Source organism: Siphateles boraxobius, unplaced genomic scaffold (genome assembly GCF_051911475.1).
Source record: "Siphateles boraxobius isolate OS27281-9 unplaced genomic scaffold, OSU_SipBor_1 204, whole genome shotgun sequence".
Lineage (NCBI taxonomy): Eukaryota > Metazoa > Chordata > Actinopteri > Cypriniformes > Leuciscidae > Siphateles > Siphateles boraxobius.
Window position 1 is genome coordinate 3015728 of NW_027508816.1, and position 14361 is coordinate 3030088.

Sequence of the window (14361 nt, forward strand, 5' to 3'; positions counted from 1 at the left end):
CTGCTGCACTGCGTTGACAAGGAATACAAAATTAAGGATCATTTTTTGGCTTCAGTATCTCGAGAAGATGAATCTTTCCCGTAGCGTAAGCTAAACTTACGCAATACTCGTTCCCTCTCTAGAGAGAACCGAGGTTACGTTAGTAACCGAGTATCGTTATGTTTCAATGGTATTTCACAGTAAATTTGTTTTTTGAACCAATGATTGTGGTAAAGATGTGAATGCACAATGCAATGTTTTGAACATTAGACAGCCTGTGTTACAAGTGATAACCGTTTTGAGTTTTGTGTCTAGAGTTCTGAAAAATGACATCAAGGTTCTGAAAATAGTAGCAAAGTTATTGTAAAAAAACTGTATACTGGCGGGAAACCCCACCTACAACAACAAAAGCAAGAGAAAAGTAAACGGAAAATAGCTGTTTCCCATTATGTGTGTGTGTGTGTGTGTGTGTGTGTGTGTGAGAGTATCCATCCCTCCCCCTCCTCCCATGTACATAACCATGGTGCATCTGGACTTAGGACTGGTGAGTAATGAAAACTGAATAGTAATCTCTGGGCTGTTTCTTTTTCAACAAGTGGGGAAAGGTTAAATCTGTATGCATTTGTTCTGTCACACGGACAGGACGCTCTGAGACGACACTGTCACTCAATTAGATGAGCAGATGTGGGTGACATCTCTCAGAAGACCAGAGTTCAGGTTAGGAAGAACAGATCAACTCGAGGTTTATGTGACGTTTCCACAAGAATAATAACTTCAGCACTGAGAGAGTCAGTGTGTTTAGTGGAAGAAAAGCATCATCTGTGTTTGCTGCTGGTCAGTGTGATGGAAGAAACATGTCTGCTGCTTTAGAGAAATACTGCGGCTCAGTTTTCTGGGTGAGTCTCTAAATCTTCAGATTTCTAAGCTCTGAATAATAATACAGTCAGATTCCACAGCACAACAGGCTAAAGTCATGAGAAATTCAGAAAATAAGAGACAAAATTATATTTTATCCAACTCAGAGTCAAATTATGTTGCTGGGACGCATCAGAATAAGACCTTTGCGTTCTACACAAAATACAGCCCTAAATAGTACGAATTAAACCTTTTTAATATATGATTATTTTGTAAAATATTATTTTGTTTTCCATGACAGCTGACATTGGTTCTGAGCAGGATTATTATTGTTATCTAAAACTATTCAAAACATTTCAGTTCATTTCTTGAAATAAAGCTGAAATAAAATAAAATATAAACATTACTTGAAAAACGTATAAACTAAACGAAAATTAGAAATGTTGCCTTGGAAATAAACTGAAATACGTTGAAGTTGAAGCACTGAAATTATTAACTGGAAATAAATAAATAAATAAAAATAAAGTTGAAATAAAAATAAAAATAAATTAAACCTAAATAGCAATATTAAAAAAATACTAATAAATAATATAACTATATATAACTAATACATTGACAAAAGCACATAACAAAATGACTAAACTTTAAACTAGAATTAATGTGAAAATAAAAATATAAAATAAAAGCTAATTCTTTAGCCTATTAATAAAACGTAAATAAACACTGGTTCTGATCAGTATGTGGATTTGATGCAAGTTATTTCAAGAAAATGTAAAATGAATCCAGTCTTAGGCATAATTATTTTAAAAGTTAAATTAAAGTTGTTTCAATGAAAGTGATTTTATATTATTTTTAAATACAAATTTAATTGATTAATAGCTAGAATTACATTTCCATTTATTAATTTAGCAGACTCACTGCTTTATCCATAATCTTAAAAGATTTTGATATATATATAAAATCCAGGAGAAAAACAAAGAAAGAATCATGACGTAAATAAAGAATCAAATAATGGATAGTGTTAATCATGAAAGACAGACAGAGACAGTTATGGAGTTGTTAGTACATATATATATATACATATATATATATATATATATATATATATATATATATATATATATATATATGGTGCCATAGACAAAATTTGACATGCAATGCTCAGTATGTTCAGATGTTTACCCAGTATACTTAAAACATTAGTATACTTCATGTTCAAAAGATAAAGGTTAGAAAACCGTGGATGACAGACAAAATAAATAAACGTACGGTCTGAAGCCTAATATCCCAAGCTGCAGTTCATAGGTAAAAGGTAATTTATGAAAAAAAAAAAAAACATTCTATGTTAGATCATGACATTGCATGATAGTAATAAAAGCACCTGAGTCACACAGTGTTTTCTGAGTGTAACTACAATAACAGAAGAAACTCACTGCGGTTAAGTAGGCCGCGCGTTGAAAATACACAGTCGAGCCAGCCGTACTTACTTACGGTATGGGTGGTGGATTCTATTTTCTGCTATTTTGCATCTTATTAGGACACAAATAATACAATTCCCTTTCAAGGGAACTTCGAGCTGCGTCAAACGCTGCGGGAACGCCCCTGCGTTGTGCGTCATGAAGCACGTATGGAATCAGCCCAATGGAGAGATGAAACGTCATAGGCGGGTGACGTCATCGACCAGGAAACTATAAAGCACCCCAAAAACACAAGCGCATTAGCTTCTGTGCTTTCAGTCGCGCTACATGTGAATCTGTCCCTGTGTGATATTGTCTGTCTTACATACCCTGCACCACACAAACAATTTATCCCTATATATATATATATTGAGAGATTATGGCGGACGAACAGCAGTTTAGAAAGTGTGTTCCTCCCTGCTCGCGTTATTTAACGAGCGGGGATACACATGATCTTTGTGTTGTTTGTTTGGGAGTTCAGCATGCCCAGTTTGCTCTCGAGGGAGCAGACTGTGAGCATTGCGAGCGTTTGCCGTTAAGGACGCTCCGCTCCCGCCGATCGCTCTTTGAGGAGAGCGGTTCGGTGCGCGCTCCCCGCGGTTCGGGTCCCGCTTCTGCCGAGGCAGAGCGGCGGCGCTTATCGTGGGGATCGCAGATGGATCTCACAGCGGGGTTTGAGACGGGCTCTGCCTTATCTCTCCCTTCACCTGTGAGATCCAGTGCCTCAGTCCCGGGTTCGGAAGCACGCGCTGCGGTTTCTTCCGCTCGGGCTGAGGCACCAATGCTGCAGCTATCCAGTTCTGAGGAACTTGATGTTGTTAGTGTTTAGGGAGATGTGGAGGATTCGCCACCCCACACTCCTGAGAGTGATGAGCTTATGGAGGTGTTAACAAGAGCTGTTGAAAAACTTAATATTGAATGGCCAGTGACTAGACAGGAGTCTGTTTCTAAATCAAAGTTGGATGAGAGATTTTTGCCGTCACGTGTGCAGCCTCCACGCCGGTGCCTGCCGTTTTTCCATGATCTCCACACCGAGGTGTCGAAATCATGGAGAAAACCGGTGTCATATAGAGTGTTTAGTCCCCAGACTTCAACATACGCTAATATTATGGGAGCCAAGGCTCATGGTTATGGTGCTTTGCCTCGTGTGGAAGAGACGCTTGCGAGCCATCTCTCCCCCGAAGCAGCATCATCTTTTAAGGCACCGGCATTACCCACCAAGCCTTTAAGAAACACTTCGGCTTTGGTGGGTAAAGCATATTCGGCAGCAGGTCAGGCTGCGTCATGTCTGCATACTATGTCAATCTTGCAGGCATACCAGGCTGATCTGCTAAGGGACATGAGTGAGAGTGAGGAGGTCAGTACTGACGTAGTTCGCGAACTGCGTCAGGCTGCTGATTTATCCCTGCGTGCCACCAGAGAATCGGCCAAATTAATGGGTCGTTCTATGGCAGCTCTGGTGGCCGCAGAAAGACATTTGTGGTTAAATCAGACTAATATTAAAGAGAGAGAAAAAGCTTTTCTTTTAGATGCTCCTCTTTCTCCCATGGGGTTGTTTGGTGATGCTGTGAATTCAGTTATCGATAAATTCCAAGAAGAAAAGAAACAAACTGCAGCTTTTAAAAAGTTTCTTCCCCTTAAAGTTCATGTCCCTGGGGCTGCTGGGCGGGAGCAGCCCCGGCCGTCTTCGAGCTCATCACATAGAGCGCAGCAGAGGCAGAGTGTCGCGTCTCGTGCTCCCCCTGCTGGACAGTGGGCTCAGCCGCGACACTCTCAGCCGAAGCCTTCACCCAGTAGAACTGATCTGAGGACAGTTATATTGGCTAAGAAGGCTTCGGCTAAGAAGAAGTCCTGACGCCAAGCCGTTCAGGATGCTGAGGGTGGTCCCCACCGAGGCGGAAAGGTGTTCACCTCTTTTTACGGTGCCCATTCCTCCTCGGTGCCCTCAGGGGCTCGTTCTGCCAACCCCGCCTTTATGCCGGGGCACAGACGATCCCAGCGAGCGCTTTCCCGAGGGACGCTCGCTCCCTCTGAGGAGGGTCTCAGAGCGGTCAGACCAGTTGTTCCCTGCCGGTGCGCCGTTACAGGGCGCTGCGTCTGCTGCTCAAGTTACACCAGAGGCCAGTCTCGAGAGGCTGGTACCCTTAGTAGAATTTCTGGCAGAGTGGAAAAGCCTTCCAAAAATATCTCATTGGGTCCTGCAGACAGTAGAAAAGGGTTATGCTATCCAGTTCAGGTGTCGTCCACCAAAATTCAGAGGGGTTCTGCACACAGTGGTGGGCCCCGAGCAGGCTCTGGTATTGGAACAAGAGGTGAAAACGCTCCTTCAAAAAGAGGCTATAGAACGGGTTCCTCCTCCCAGTTTGGAGTCAGGTTATTACAGCCGATATTTCATCGTTCCAAAGAAGGATGGGGGGTTGCGTCCAATTTTAGACCTGCGCATATTGAATCGCTCGGTAGGGAAGCTAAAATTCAAGATGCTCACTATCAAGCAGATCGTGTCTCAAATCAGGTCCGAGGACTGGTTTGTCACGATAGATCTGAAGGACGCATACTTCCATGTGTCCATCCTTCCACAACACAGGAAGTTCCTGAGGTTCGCCTTCGGGGGCGAGGCGTACCAGTACAGGGTTCTTCCGTTTGGCCTAGCTTTATCTCCCCGCACTTTCACGAAATGCATGGATGCAGCACTAGTGCCTCTGAGGCTTCAGGGCATTCGTATTCTCAATTACATCGACGATTGGTTGATTTTAGCTCAGACCGAGCAGATGGCGGTTCGGCATCGAGATGTCGTCCTCGCTCATATCAGAAAGTTGGGGTTGAGGCTGAACGCAAAGAAAAGTGTATAATCTCCTTCTCAGAAGACCACTTTTCTGGGTGTCGTTTGGGATTCGGTATCGATGCGGGCGCGACTCTCTCCGACCCGCATCGCTTCGATTCTTTCAGCTGTGAAACAAGTGAAGCTAGGCCAGCTACTCACTGTCAAGCAGTTTCAGAGACTGTTGGGTCTGATGGCAGCAGCGTCCAACGTTATACCTTGCGGCCTGTTGTACATGAGACCGCTACAGTGGTGGCTCAGGACCAAGGGATTCTCCCCGAGGGGAAATCCGCTCCGCACGTTCAAAGTCACGCGGCGCTGCCTTCGTGCTCTGGTCATGTGGAGAGAAACTTGGTTCCTATCCAAAGGTCCTGTGCTGGGGGCTCTTTGTCGTCGCATAACGCTAACGACGGATGCTTCCCTCACAGGGTGGGGGGCGGTCATGAGTGGTCGCCCAGCCCAAGGTCTGTGGCAGGATCATCATCTTTCGTGGCACATAAATTGTCTAGAGATGTTGGCTGTGTTTCAGGCTCTGAAACACTTCCTAACAGACCTGAGAGGCCATCATGTGTTAGTTCAATCAGACAACACGTCGGTGGTCTCTTATATAAATCATCAGGGGGGCCTGCGGTCTCGCCGGCTTTACAAGTTGGCCCGTCAGATCCTCCTGTGGTCCCAAGGGAAGCTACTATCTCTGAGAGCAATGTATCTCCCTGGGTATTTGAATGTGGTAGCAGACTCCCTGTCGAGGCAGGGGCCGAGGCCAGGGGAATGGAGACTCCACCCCGAGGTGGTGGAGCTCCTTTGGTTGAGTTTCGGTCGCGCCGAGGTGGACCTATTCGCTTCCAAGGAGACCACTCATTGTCATCGGTGGTTCTCCATCACTCTTCCAGCCCCCCTGGGGTTGGATGCTATGGTGCAGCCGTGGCCGAGGTCACGTCTGTACGCCTTTCCCCCGATTGCTCTGTTACCAGGAGTTCTGGAGAGGGTCCGCCGGGACGGGGTCAGTCTACTACTAGTAGCCCCGTTCTGGCCGGCCCGAGTATGGTTTGCGGACCTGATTTCTCTCCTGGACGGTTCTCCTTTGGAGCTCCCGGTCAGGAGGGATCTACTCTCCCAGGCGGGGGGCACGATACTTCATCCCCCCCCAGAATTGTGGAAACTGTGGGCTTGGCCTCTGAGGGGGCCCAGCTCATAGACTCCGGTCTCTCAACCGAGGTTGTTGAGACCATTCTTAACTCCAGAGCTCCATCCACGAGGAAGCTTTATGCCTTGAAGTGGAAACTTTTCACTTCTTGGTGTGGAGAACACCTGCAGGACCCAGTTAACTGCCCAGTGGGTGCAGTGCTGGAATTCCTGCAGGAGCGCTTCTCCACAGGGTTATCCCCCTCCACACTAAAGGTGTATGTGGCGGCACTAGCTGCTTACCACGTCCCTTTCAGTGGAGTTTCTCTTGGGAGACACCCGCTTATAACTCGTTTCCTCCGTGGCACTTTGAGGCTGAGGCCAGAAATTCGTACCAGGGTGCCGACTTGGGATCTGGCCATTGTATTAGAAGGTCTTTCCCTAGCTCCTTTTGAACCTATCGAAGAAGTTCCCGAGAAGTTTCTCACTTTTAAGACTATCTTTTTGCTTGCTATCTCTTCACTAAAAAGAATCGGAGATTTGCAGGCTCTGTCGGTTTCACCCTCGTGCCTGGAATTTGCACCTGGCATGGTTAAAGCTTTTCTGCATCCTAGACCAGGTTACGTTCCTAAGGTTCCTACTAATATTGTTAGACCTACGGTTCTGCAGGCTTTCTGTCCTCCTCCATTTATGTCATCGGACCAGGAGAAACTTAATTCACTCTGCCCTGTTAGGGCATTAGACGCTTATGTCCACAGAGCTGCCCTGTCGAGGAAATCAGAACAACTTTTTGTATGTTTCGGGCCACCCAGGAAAGGGTGTCCGGCGTCTAAACAGAGAATGAGCAAGTGGGTGGTTGAGGCTATCTCACTTGCTTATGAGTCGGCTGGCCAGCCTTCACCTTTGGTTGTCCGAGCTCACTCTACCAGGAGTATGGCTGCTTCTAAAGCTCTTTTGTCGGGGGTTTCCCTGAGTGATGTTTGTGATGCGGCTGGATGGTCTTCACCGCATACTTTTATTAAGTTCTATGACCTAGACTTAAGCTCTACCCCTGGGGCACAGGTGCTCTCGTCCTCTGTGCGCTAGTCTCACATGACGGTCATTTGGTCCTATGGCGACGTGGGTATTCGCGTTCCCGCAGCGTTTGACGCAGCTCGAAGTTCCCTTGAAAGGGAACGTCTCGGTTACGTATGTAACCCTAGTTCCCTGATAGGGAACGAGACGCTGCGTCGCTCCGCCATACTCCCGGCACTCCCGTTAGCGCTTCCTTCAAGCCTATCAGAAGCTAATGCGCTTGTGTTTTTGGGGTGCTTTATAGTTTCCTGGTCGATGACGTCACCCGCCTATGACGTTTCATCTCTCCATTGGGCTGATTCCATACGTGCTTCATGACGCACAACGCAGGGGCGTTCCCGCAGCGTTTGACGCAGCGTCTCGTTCCCTATCAGGGAACTAGGGTTACATACGTAACCGAGACGTTTCATGATTTTTTTTAAAAACATGAGTTTCATTTTATTTTTTATATTATTTTAATGTTTTTAGGCCTATATATGATTTACATTATTTATTACATAATTTATTCATGTTCATATTAATGTTAATTGTCATACATCATTATTATGTTTTTACATTTTTATTGTTAATTTTAATGTTTTATATATATTATACATTAATTATTATACTTTATTTATTCATGTTAATGAAATGAAATATTAATGTTAATTATCAGACATTTATTTTGCATTTTTATTGTTGATTTTAATGTTTGTATATAAAGTATACATTAATTATTATACATCATATATTAATGTTTGTTAATTATATACTTAGATTTTTCATGTTAATGTAAATGGCAAATATGATACAACAGGCTTTTGTTGGCTTTTAATCTGTCAATTATAATTTAATTGGATATATGACTTATAAAAACCTGATCTATGAAATATACATTCATACCTAATGTATGAAATATGCTACTCAAACCCCCCCCCCCCCCCCCTATATTTTACAGTAAAATATATTTTACTGTATAGTTTTGGAGAAAATGAAAGGCAAACTCACCCCAAACGTGCATTTTAACACTTACACTATGTCCCATTTTCAAACACTCATAAAAGGTGTTCCTTCATAGGTTTGCTCATTCTTTCAATAAATTCCGGTTCTGAGTGACCCTGAATATTACTGTTATCAATTGTCATGTCATTTTACTGTATAGTTTTGGAGAAAAGTAAAGGCAAACTCACCCCAAACATCAAAGTGAATTCCAGCACTTGCACCATGTCCTATGTTCAAACACTCATAAAAAATGTTGTTTCATAGGTTTGCTCATTATTTCATTTGATTCCTGTTCAGAGTGACCCTGACTATAACTGTTATCATTTTCATATCATTTTACTGTATAGTTTTGAAGAAAAGTAAAGGTAAACTCACTCCAAACATCCAAGTGCATTCAACACCATGTCCCATTTCCAAACACTCATAAAAAGTGTTCCTTCATAGGTTTGCCCATTCTTTCAATTGATTCCTGTTCGGAGTGAACCTGGCTATTACTGCTATCATTTTCATGACATTTTACTGTATAGTTTTTGATAAAAGTAAAGGCAAACTCACCCCAAACGTGCCTTCTAGCACTTACACCATGTCGCAAATTCAAACACTCATAAAAAGTGTTCCTTAATAGGTTTGCTCATTATTTCAATAAATTCCCATTCAGAGTGACCCTGACTATTACTGTAGTTATTTTCAAGTCATTTTACTGTATAGTTTTGGAGAAAAGTAAAGGCAAACACTTTAAACATCAAAGTGCATTCTAGCACTTACACCATGTCCAATTTTCAAACACTCATAAAAAGTGTTCCTTCATAGGTTTGCTCATTCATTCAATATATTTCTGTTCAGAGTAACCCTGGCTATTACTGTATTTATTGTCATATCATTTTACTGTACAGTTTTGTAGAAAAGTAGAGGCAAACTCACCTTAAACATCAGTACATTCTAGTACTTACACTCTGTCCCATTTTAAAACACTCATAAAAAGTGTTCCTTCTTAGGTTTGCTCATTCTTTCATTTGATTCCTGTTCAGAGTGACCCTGACTATAACTGTTATCATTTTCATATCATTTTACTGTATAGTTTTGGAGAAAAGTAAAGGGAAACTCACCCCAAACATCCAAGTGCATTCAACACCATGTCCCATTTTCAAACACTCATAAAAAGTGTTCCTTCGTAGGTTTGCCCATTCTTTCATTTGGTTCCTGTACTGAGTGACCCTGGCTATTTCTGGTATTATTTTCAAACACTCATAAAAGTCTTTGTATTATAGGTTTGCTCCTTCTTTCAATTGATTTCTGTTCAGAGTGACCCTGGCTATTACTGTAATCATTTGGATGTCATTTTACTGTGTAGTTTTGGAGAAAAGTAAAGGCAAATTCACCCCAAGCACCAAAGTGCATTCTAGCACATACACCATGTCCTTTTTTTAAACACTTATAAAAATATTTCCATTATAGGTTTGCTCATTCTTTCAATTGATTCCTGTTCAGAGTGACCCTGGAGATTACTGTATTTATAATCAAGTCCTTTTACAATATCATTTTGGAGAAAATTAAAGGTAAACTTACCACAAACATCTAAGTGCATTCTAGTACTTAACACCATGTCCCATTCCAAACACTCATAAAAGGTTTTCCTTCATAGGTTTCCTCATTCTTTCAATATATTCCTGTTCAGAGTGACACTGACTATTACTGTATTCATTGTCAAGTCATTTTACTGTGTAGTTTTGGAGAAAATGAAAGGCAAACTCACCCCAAAGATCAGTGCATTCTAGCAATTACACCATGTTTAATGAAAGCTGCTGGAAGGCAATTGGAACGGCAGAACAAAAAATCGGACCTGACAGTACATAGGCTTCTCTACACCCAACAACAGTCTACTTACCATTCTGCTCTGAATACTGCATGTAAGAACTATTATTCAAGCATTATTGGAAATGCTGCAACAAATTCTAAATCTTTATTTAAGACTGTTGACAATCTTCTCAAACCAATTAAGGCCATTGTTCATTCCTCTGCCGACCAGTGTAATAAGTTTCTTCACTATTTCACTGGAAAGATTGAGGGCTTATACAGCTCTTTAATCTCTATCACCCTAGTTGAGCTAATTGATATTCAGCCTTTAAATCCTCCGACCACTACCTTCTCGAACTTTGATATGTTGGGAGTCTATTTTATTATATGTACAGTTAAGTTAGGGCTGGACGATTTTGGCTAAAATCATAATCGCGATTAATCGAGTTACCTCGATTACAATTATTGCACGATTATTTAAAATAATTTCTTTCTCAACCGTCACTGGCAAGGCTTATACTGTAAATATGTTCACGGTTATTTTTTTTAATGAATGAATGCATAATCCTATCTTTGTGATTCTAAAATAAGGAAACACACAGATAGCTTTTAATGCTTACTTATTAAATATTTCAAACAATTGAATCAAACAAAGCATACAATGCTTGAAATAAAAACGTCTTATAAAAAAGTAATTAAGTTTTAATGTAAAAAGAAAGTTTCCTAAAAATGTAGAAAATAGTTCTTTTTGTAAACAAAATAAATTATTGTAAATATTGCCATCTTAAAAGTAAAATATAACTTGTATAAAACTAAAAAAGACTAATCCTTTTCATATTGTGTAGCATTTGTAAATGCTTGTGTTATTGAAACCTGCTTTGTGGAGTGGAGGCACTTGTTGCTGGGCGTTTGTCAGTCTCTCTCTTTTTTCGCGTGTTTCTTTGGTACAAGAACAGGCTCCTGTTGCTGAGTTGACTCAGTGTTTGAGTTTCCTTTCATGCGTTCTACACAGAGATTCCGGAAAATACACAGATAAATAAGTGGCCCGGGATTTGACCTGGGTTCGTTTGACTTTGGTTCATTCACACTGCCAGTGATTTTCCGGAATCAACAGAGTGCGTTCACACAGACACACACAACCCGCAAAGACACGTGACATGTCCCAGCGGCGTCTATTGTTTGCTTATGAGCTGGGATTTCTCTCGAGAAACCACGCTTGTGCATTTTTTTTCTCTGATTCGATCATAAACGAGCGCATTACGAACCGTTTCATGCTGGCAAACGATCCCGGCTTAGCGCCATCATTACGACACGGAATTGATTACGGCTTTTGTTCACACAGCGCGCGTTCCGGCACTGAACACGGCAATGTTACTGTGTCCCCAACCTGGCATCAATCCCGGGTTGTGTTTGCGCTCACACAGAAGGTCTTTGTTCTGGCGATTTTCCGGGATCAACGCGCTGTGTGAAAGGGGCTCATGTTGCTTCAATGTCGCAGACTGGACGGGTCGGAGTTACGTGACTACACACGTGTCAATATGTTTTAAGGGGAAAGTACATTAACACACAGTGGGCGGAAATATTAATAGGATTTAAAAACCGAAATAACCGACATGCTAAAATTACGTTTCTGAATTTGAAACTGAAACTGATTTCGATTATTTTTCATTAATCATCCAGCCCTAAGTTAAGTCCATGAATTCAACAACCAGTATTTTAGATCCGGTTCCCTGCTCAGTTATTCTGAACTTATTCTGAATTGTAAATCGCTTTGGATAAAAGTGTCAGCTAAATGAATAAATGTAAATGCCCCTCATATGACTTCAATTGTGAATATATCATTGAGTTCTGGAATTATTCCTCCAGAATTAAAAACAGCTGCCATTACATCAGTCCCTAAGAAGCCTGTTTGTGATGTTCCTGATTTGTCCAATTACAGGCCTATTTCTAACCTTTCATTCTTGGCTAAAGTTCTGGAGCGTGTTGTGGATATTCAGTTAAATCATTACCTATCACTGAACAGTCTTTTTGAACCTTTTGAATCTGGGTTCAGAAAAGGCCATAGTACTGAGACAGCTCTAGTGAGGGTTGTAAATGATTTACGTATTGCAGAAGATTCAGGTGCATGCAGGATTTTGGTCTTATTAGACCTCAGTGCTGCTTTTGATACTATATGTCACTCTCTTCTGCTAGATAGGCTGGAAAATTGGCTGGGTGTTTCTGGAGCAGTATTCAGTTGGTTTCAGTCTTACTTAGCGAATCGGGCCTAGCTTGTAAGCTTGGGTAATTACAAATCTGACACCATTCCTGTTTGACAGGGAGTTCCTCAGGGTTCAGTGTTGGGTCCAATTTTATTTAACATTTACATGCTTCCACTTGGGCAGATCATAAGGAAATATGGTCTTGGGTATCACTGCTACGTGGATGATACGCAGATTTACATCACCTCTAGTCCTGACGTTCATTGCTCGGTAATAGCTTTGCGAAGTTGTCTAGCAGAGATCAGTTTATGGATGCAGATTAACTTCCTGAAACTGAATGGCTCCAAAACTGAATTGATGCAGATTGGTACAGTGGCGGCTACTCGTAAGGCAGAGCAGATTAGTTTGATTGTTGACTCTAGCATGGTAATTCCAACTTCACAGGTGCAGAATCTTGGTGTAATTTTTGATCCACAGCTAACATTTGAAGCACATGTAAAAAACATCTCAACGGCTTTTTACCATCTGAGAAACGTTGCCTTAGGCCTTTTCTCTCTTTTGCAGACACAGAAAGACTAGATAAGATTATTGTAATGCCTTGTTCTCTGGCCTTCCAGCTAAAACTCTGAGCAGGCTTCAGTATATTCAAAATTCTGCCGCCCGTGTGCTCACTCGTACTTCTCCTCGTGAACACATCACACCGGTGCTTTCACAGTTTCACTGGCTTCCCATAAATGCGAGAATTGATTTTAAAATTCTTATACTAACATACAAGGCACTACATATGACTGCAACAGGGTACCTTTGTGATCTCATCAGCCCTTATACTCCACCACGTTCTCTCCGTTCTTCTAATTCTCTCTTACAACATCAGCCTTGTATCGTTTATACACCCATATAAATATAACTAATTATTATTCATAACGGATTATGATCAATAACTAATAGTTTAATTATTTTCAGAATTTACTGTAGCAGAATCAATAGTATGATCATCAGTTCCTCCAATGAAAGGAAAGCATAAACACTTATTAATTCTAGGAAATATAATATCTTCCTGGCCAAGAAAGACTAATTCCCAGCTAACAGCTCAATAAGAAATAATTCAAGGGTAAAAGCATAGATAGCTTAGATCGCAGTTCAAGACAATAAATTCGTAAGCACATAACACAAGTAATGCTTCTCTTTTCAAATACAAACAATACTTTATTGATTATAAGACTAACACATAAAACTAATATTTAGCACACACACACACACACACACACACACACACACACACACACACACACACACACACACACACACACACACACACACACACACACACACACACACACACACATTCATACGAGTTGCAGAAAGAAAGAGAGTGAGGAAGAATGAGTTTTAGGAGTCAGATGGTGAGATCCCAAGTTTCTATATGCACTTAAAAGACATGACCTGAACGAACCATCAATCATCGATTTAACCCTTCTAGCGTTTCTTAGGCAGGTTATTCAATTTTATATTAAGCACCAGTTCAGTTAAGAGTCTGAAGGCTACTTGCTTGTCTTCGGCTTGATTTGGGGATTCCCTTTTGTCGGGAAAGGGGTTTCCCGGGTCCGTTGCTTGGCTGGCGGTCTCCTCGTGCCTGCTAGATCTTGGGCAGCCAATCACGCGGTGTGTTAGCGGATGGATGAAAGTCTTTGAAGTTGGTAGCGAGTTGCAGTCGAAACGTTTAAACGAAACTTTGCAGCAAAAATTAACTTAGAACCGAGACTTTTAACGGAAAAGAAAACAAAGGAAAATAAAGGAAAAGTGAGACGAGTTAGATGGCTTGGATGAAGCTGTTTTAAACCCTGATCTTGATTTGGGTCATTTGTCTCTATGCGTCTACATCTACATTTAGGAGGTGGCTCTATTTTCTTCTTATTGTAAATCATGCGTTATCTGTGATCTCCTTGCTCTCCAGCTCTAGCAGAGAGAACAAGAGGCCACAGTTTAGCCATTATTACTATTATAATAATGCAAAAAATTTTACCCAGATTTCAATGAAGCCAAGAAGAACATACGATCCCGCCGACAGGAAGCAGGA

At 41.6% G+C, this 14361-nt stretch overlaps 1 protein-coding gene across 1 annotated transcript in view; it reads left to right on the top strand.

The window, feature by feature from the left end:
• The first annotated feature begins 765 nt into the window (after window positions 1-765).
• The window catches only part of LOC143745436 (ATP-binding cassette sub-family C member 2-like), a 117553-nt gene continuing 103957 nt past the window's right edge, over window positions 766-14361 (top strand). The window contains exon 1 of the mRNA XM_077237532.1: window positions 766-875. Coding sequence (XP_077093647.1) covers window positions 834-875 — 42 coding nt within the window. The 5' untranslated portion in view covers window positions 766-833. The remainder of the gene's footprint in view (window positions 876-14361) is intronic.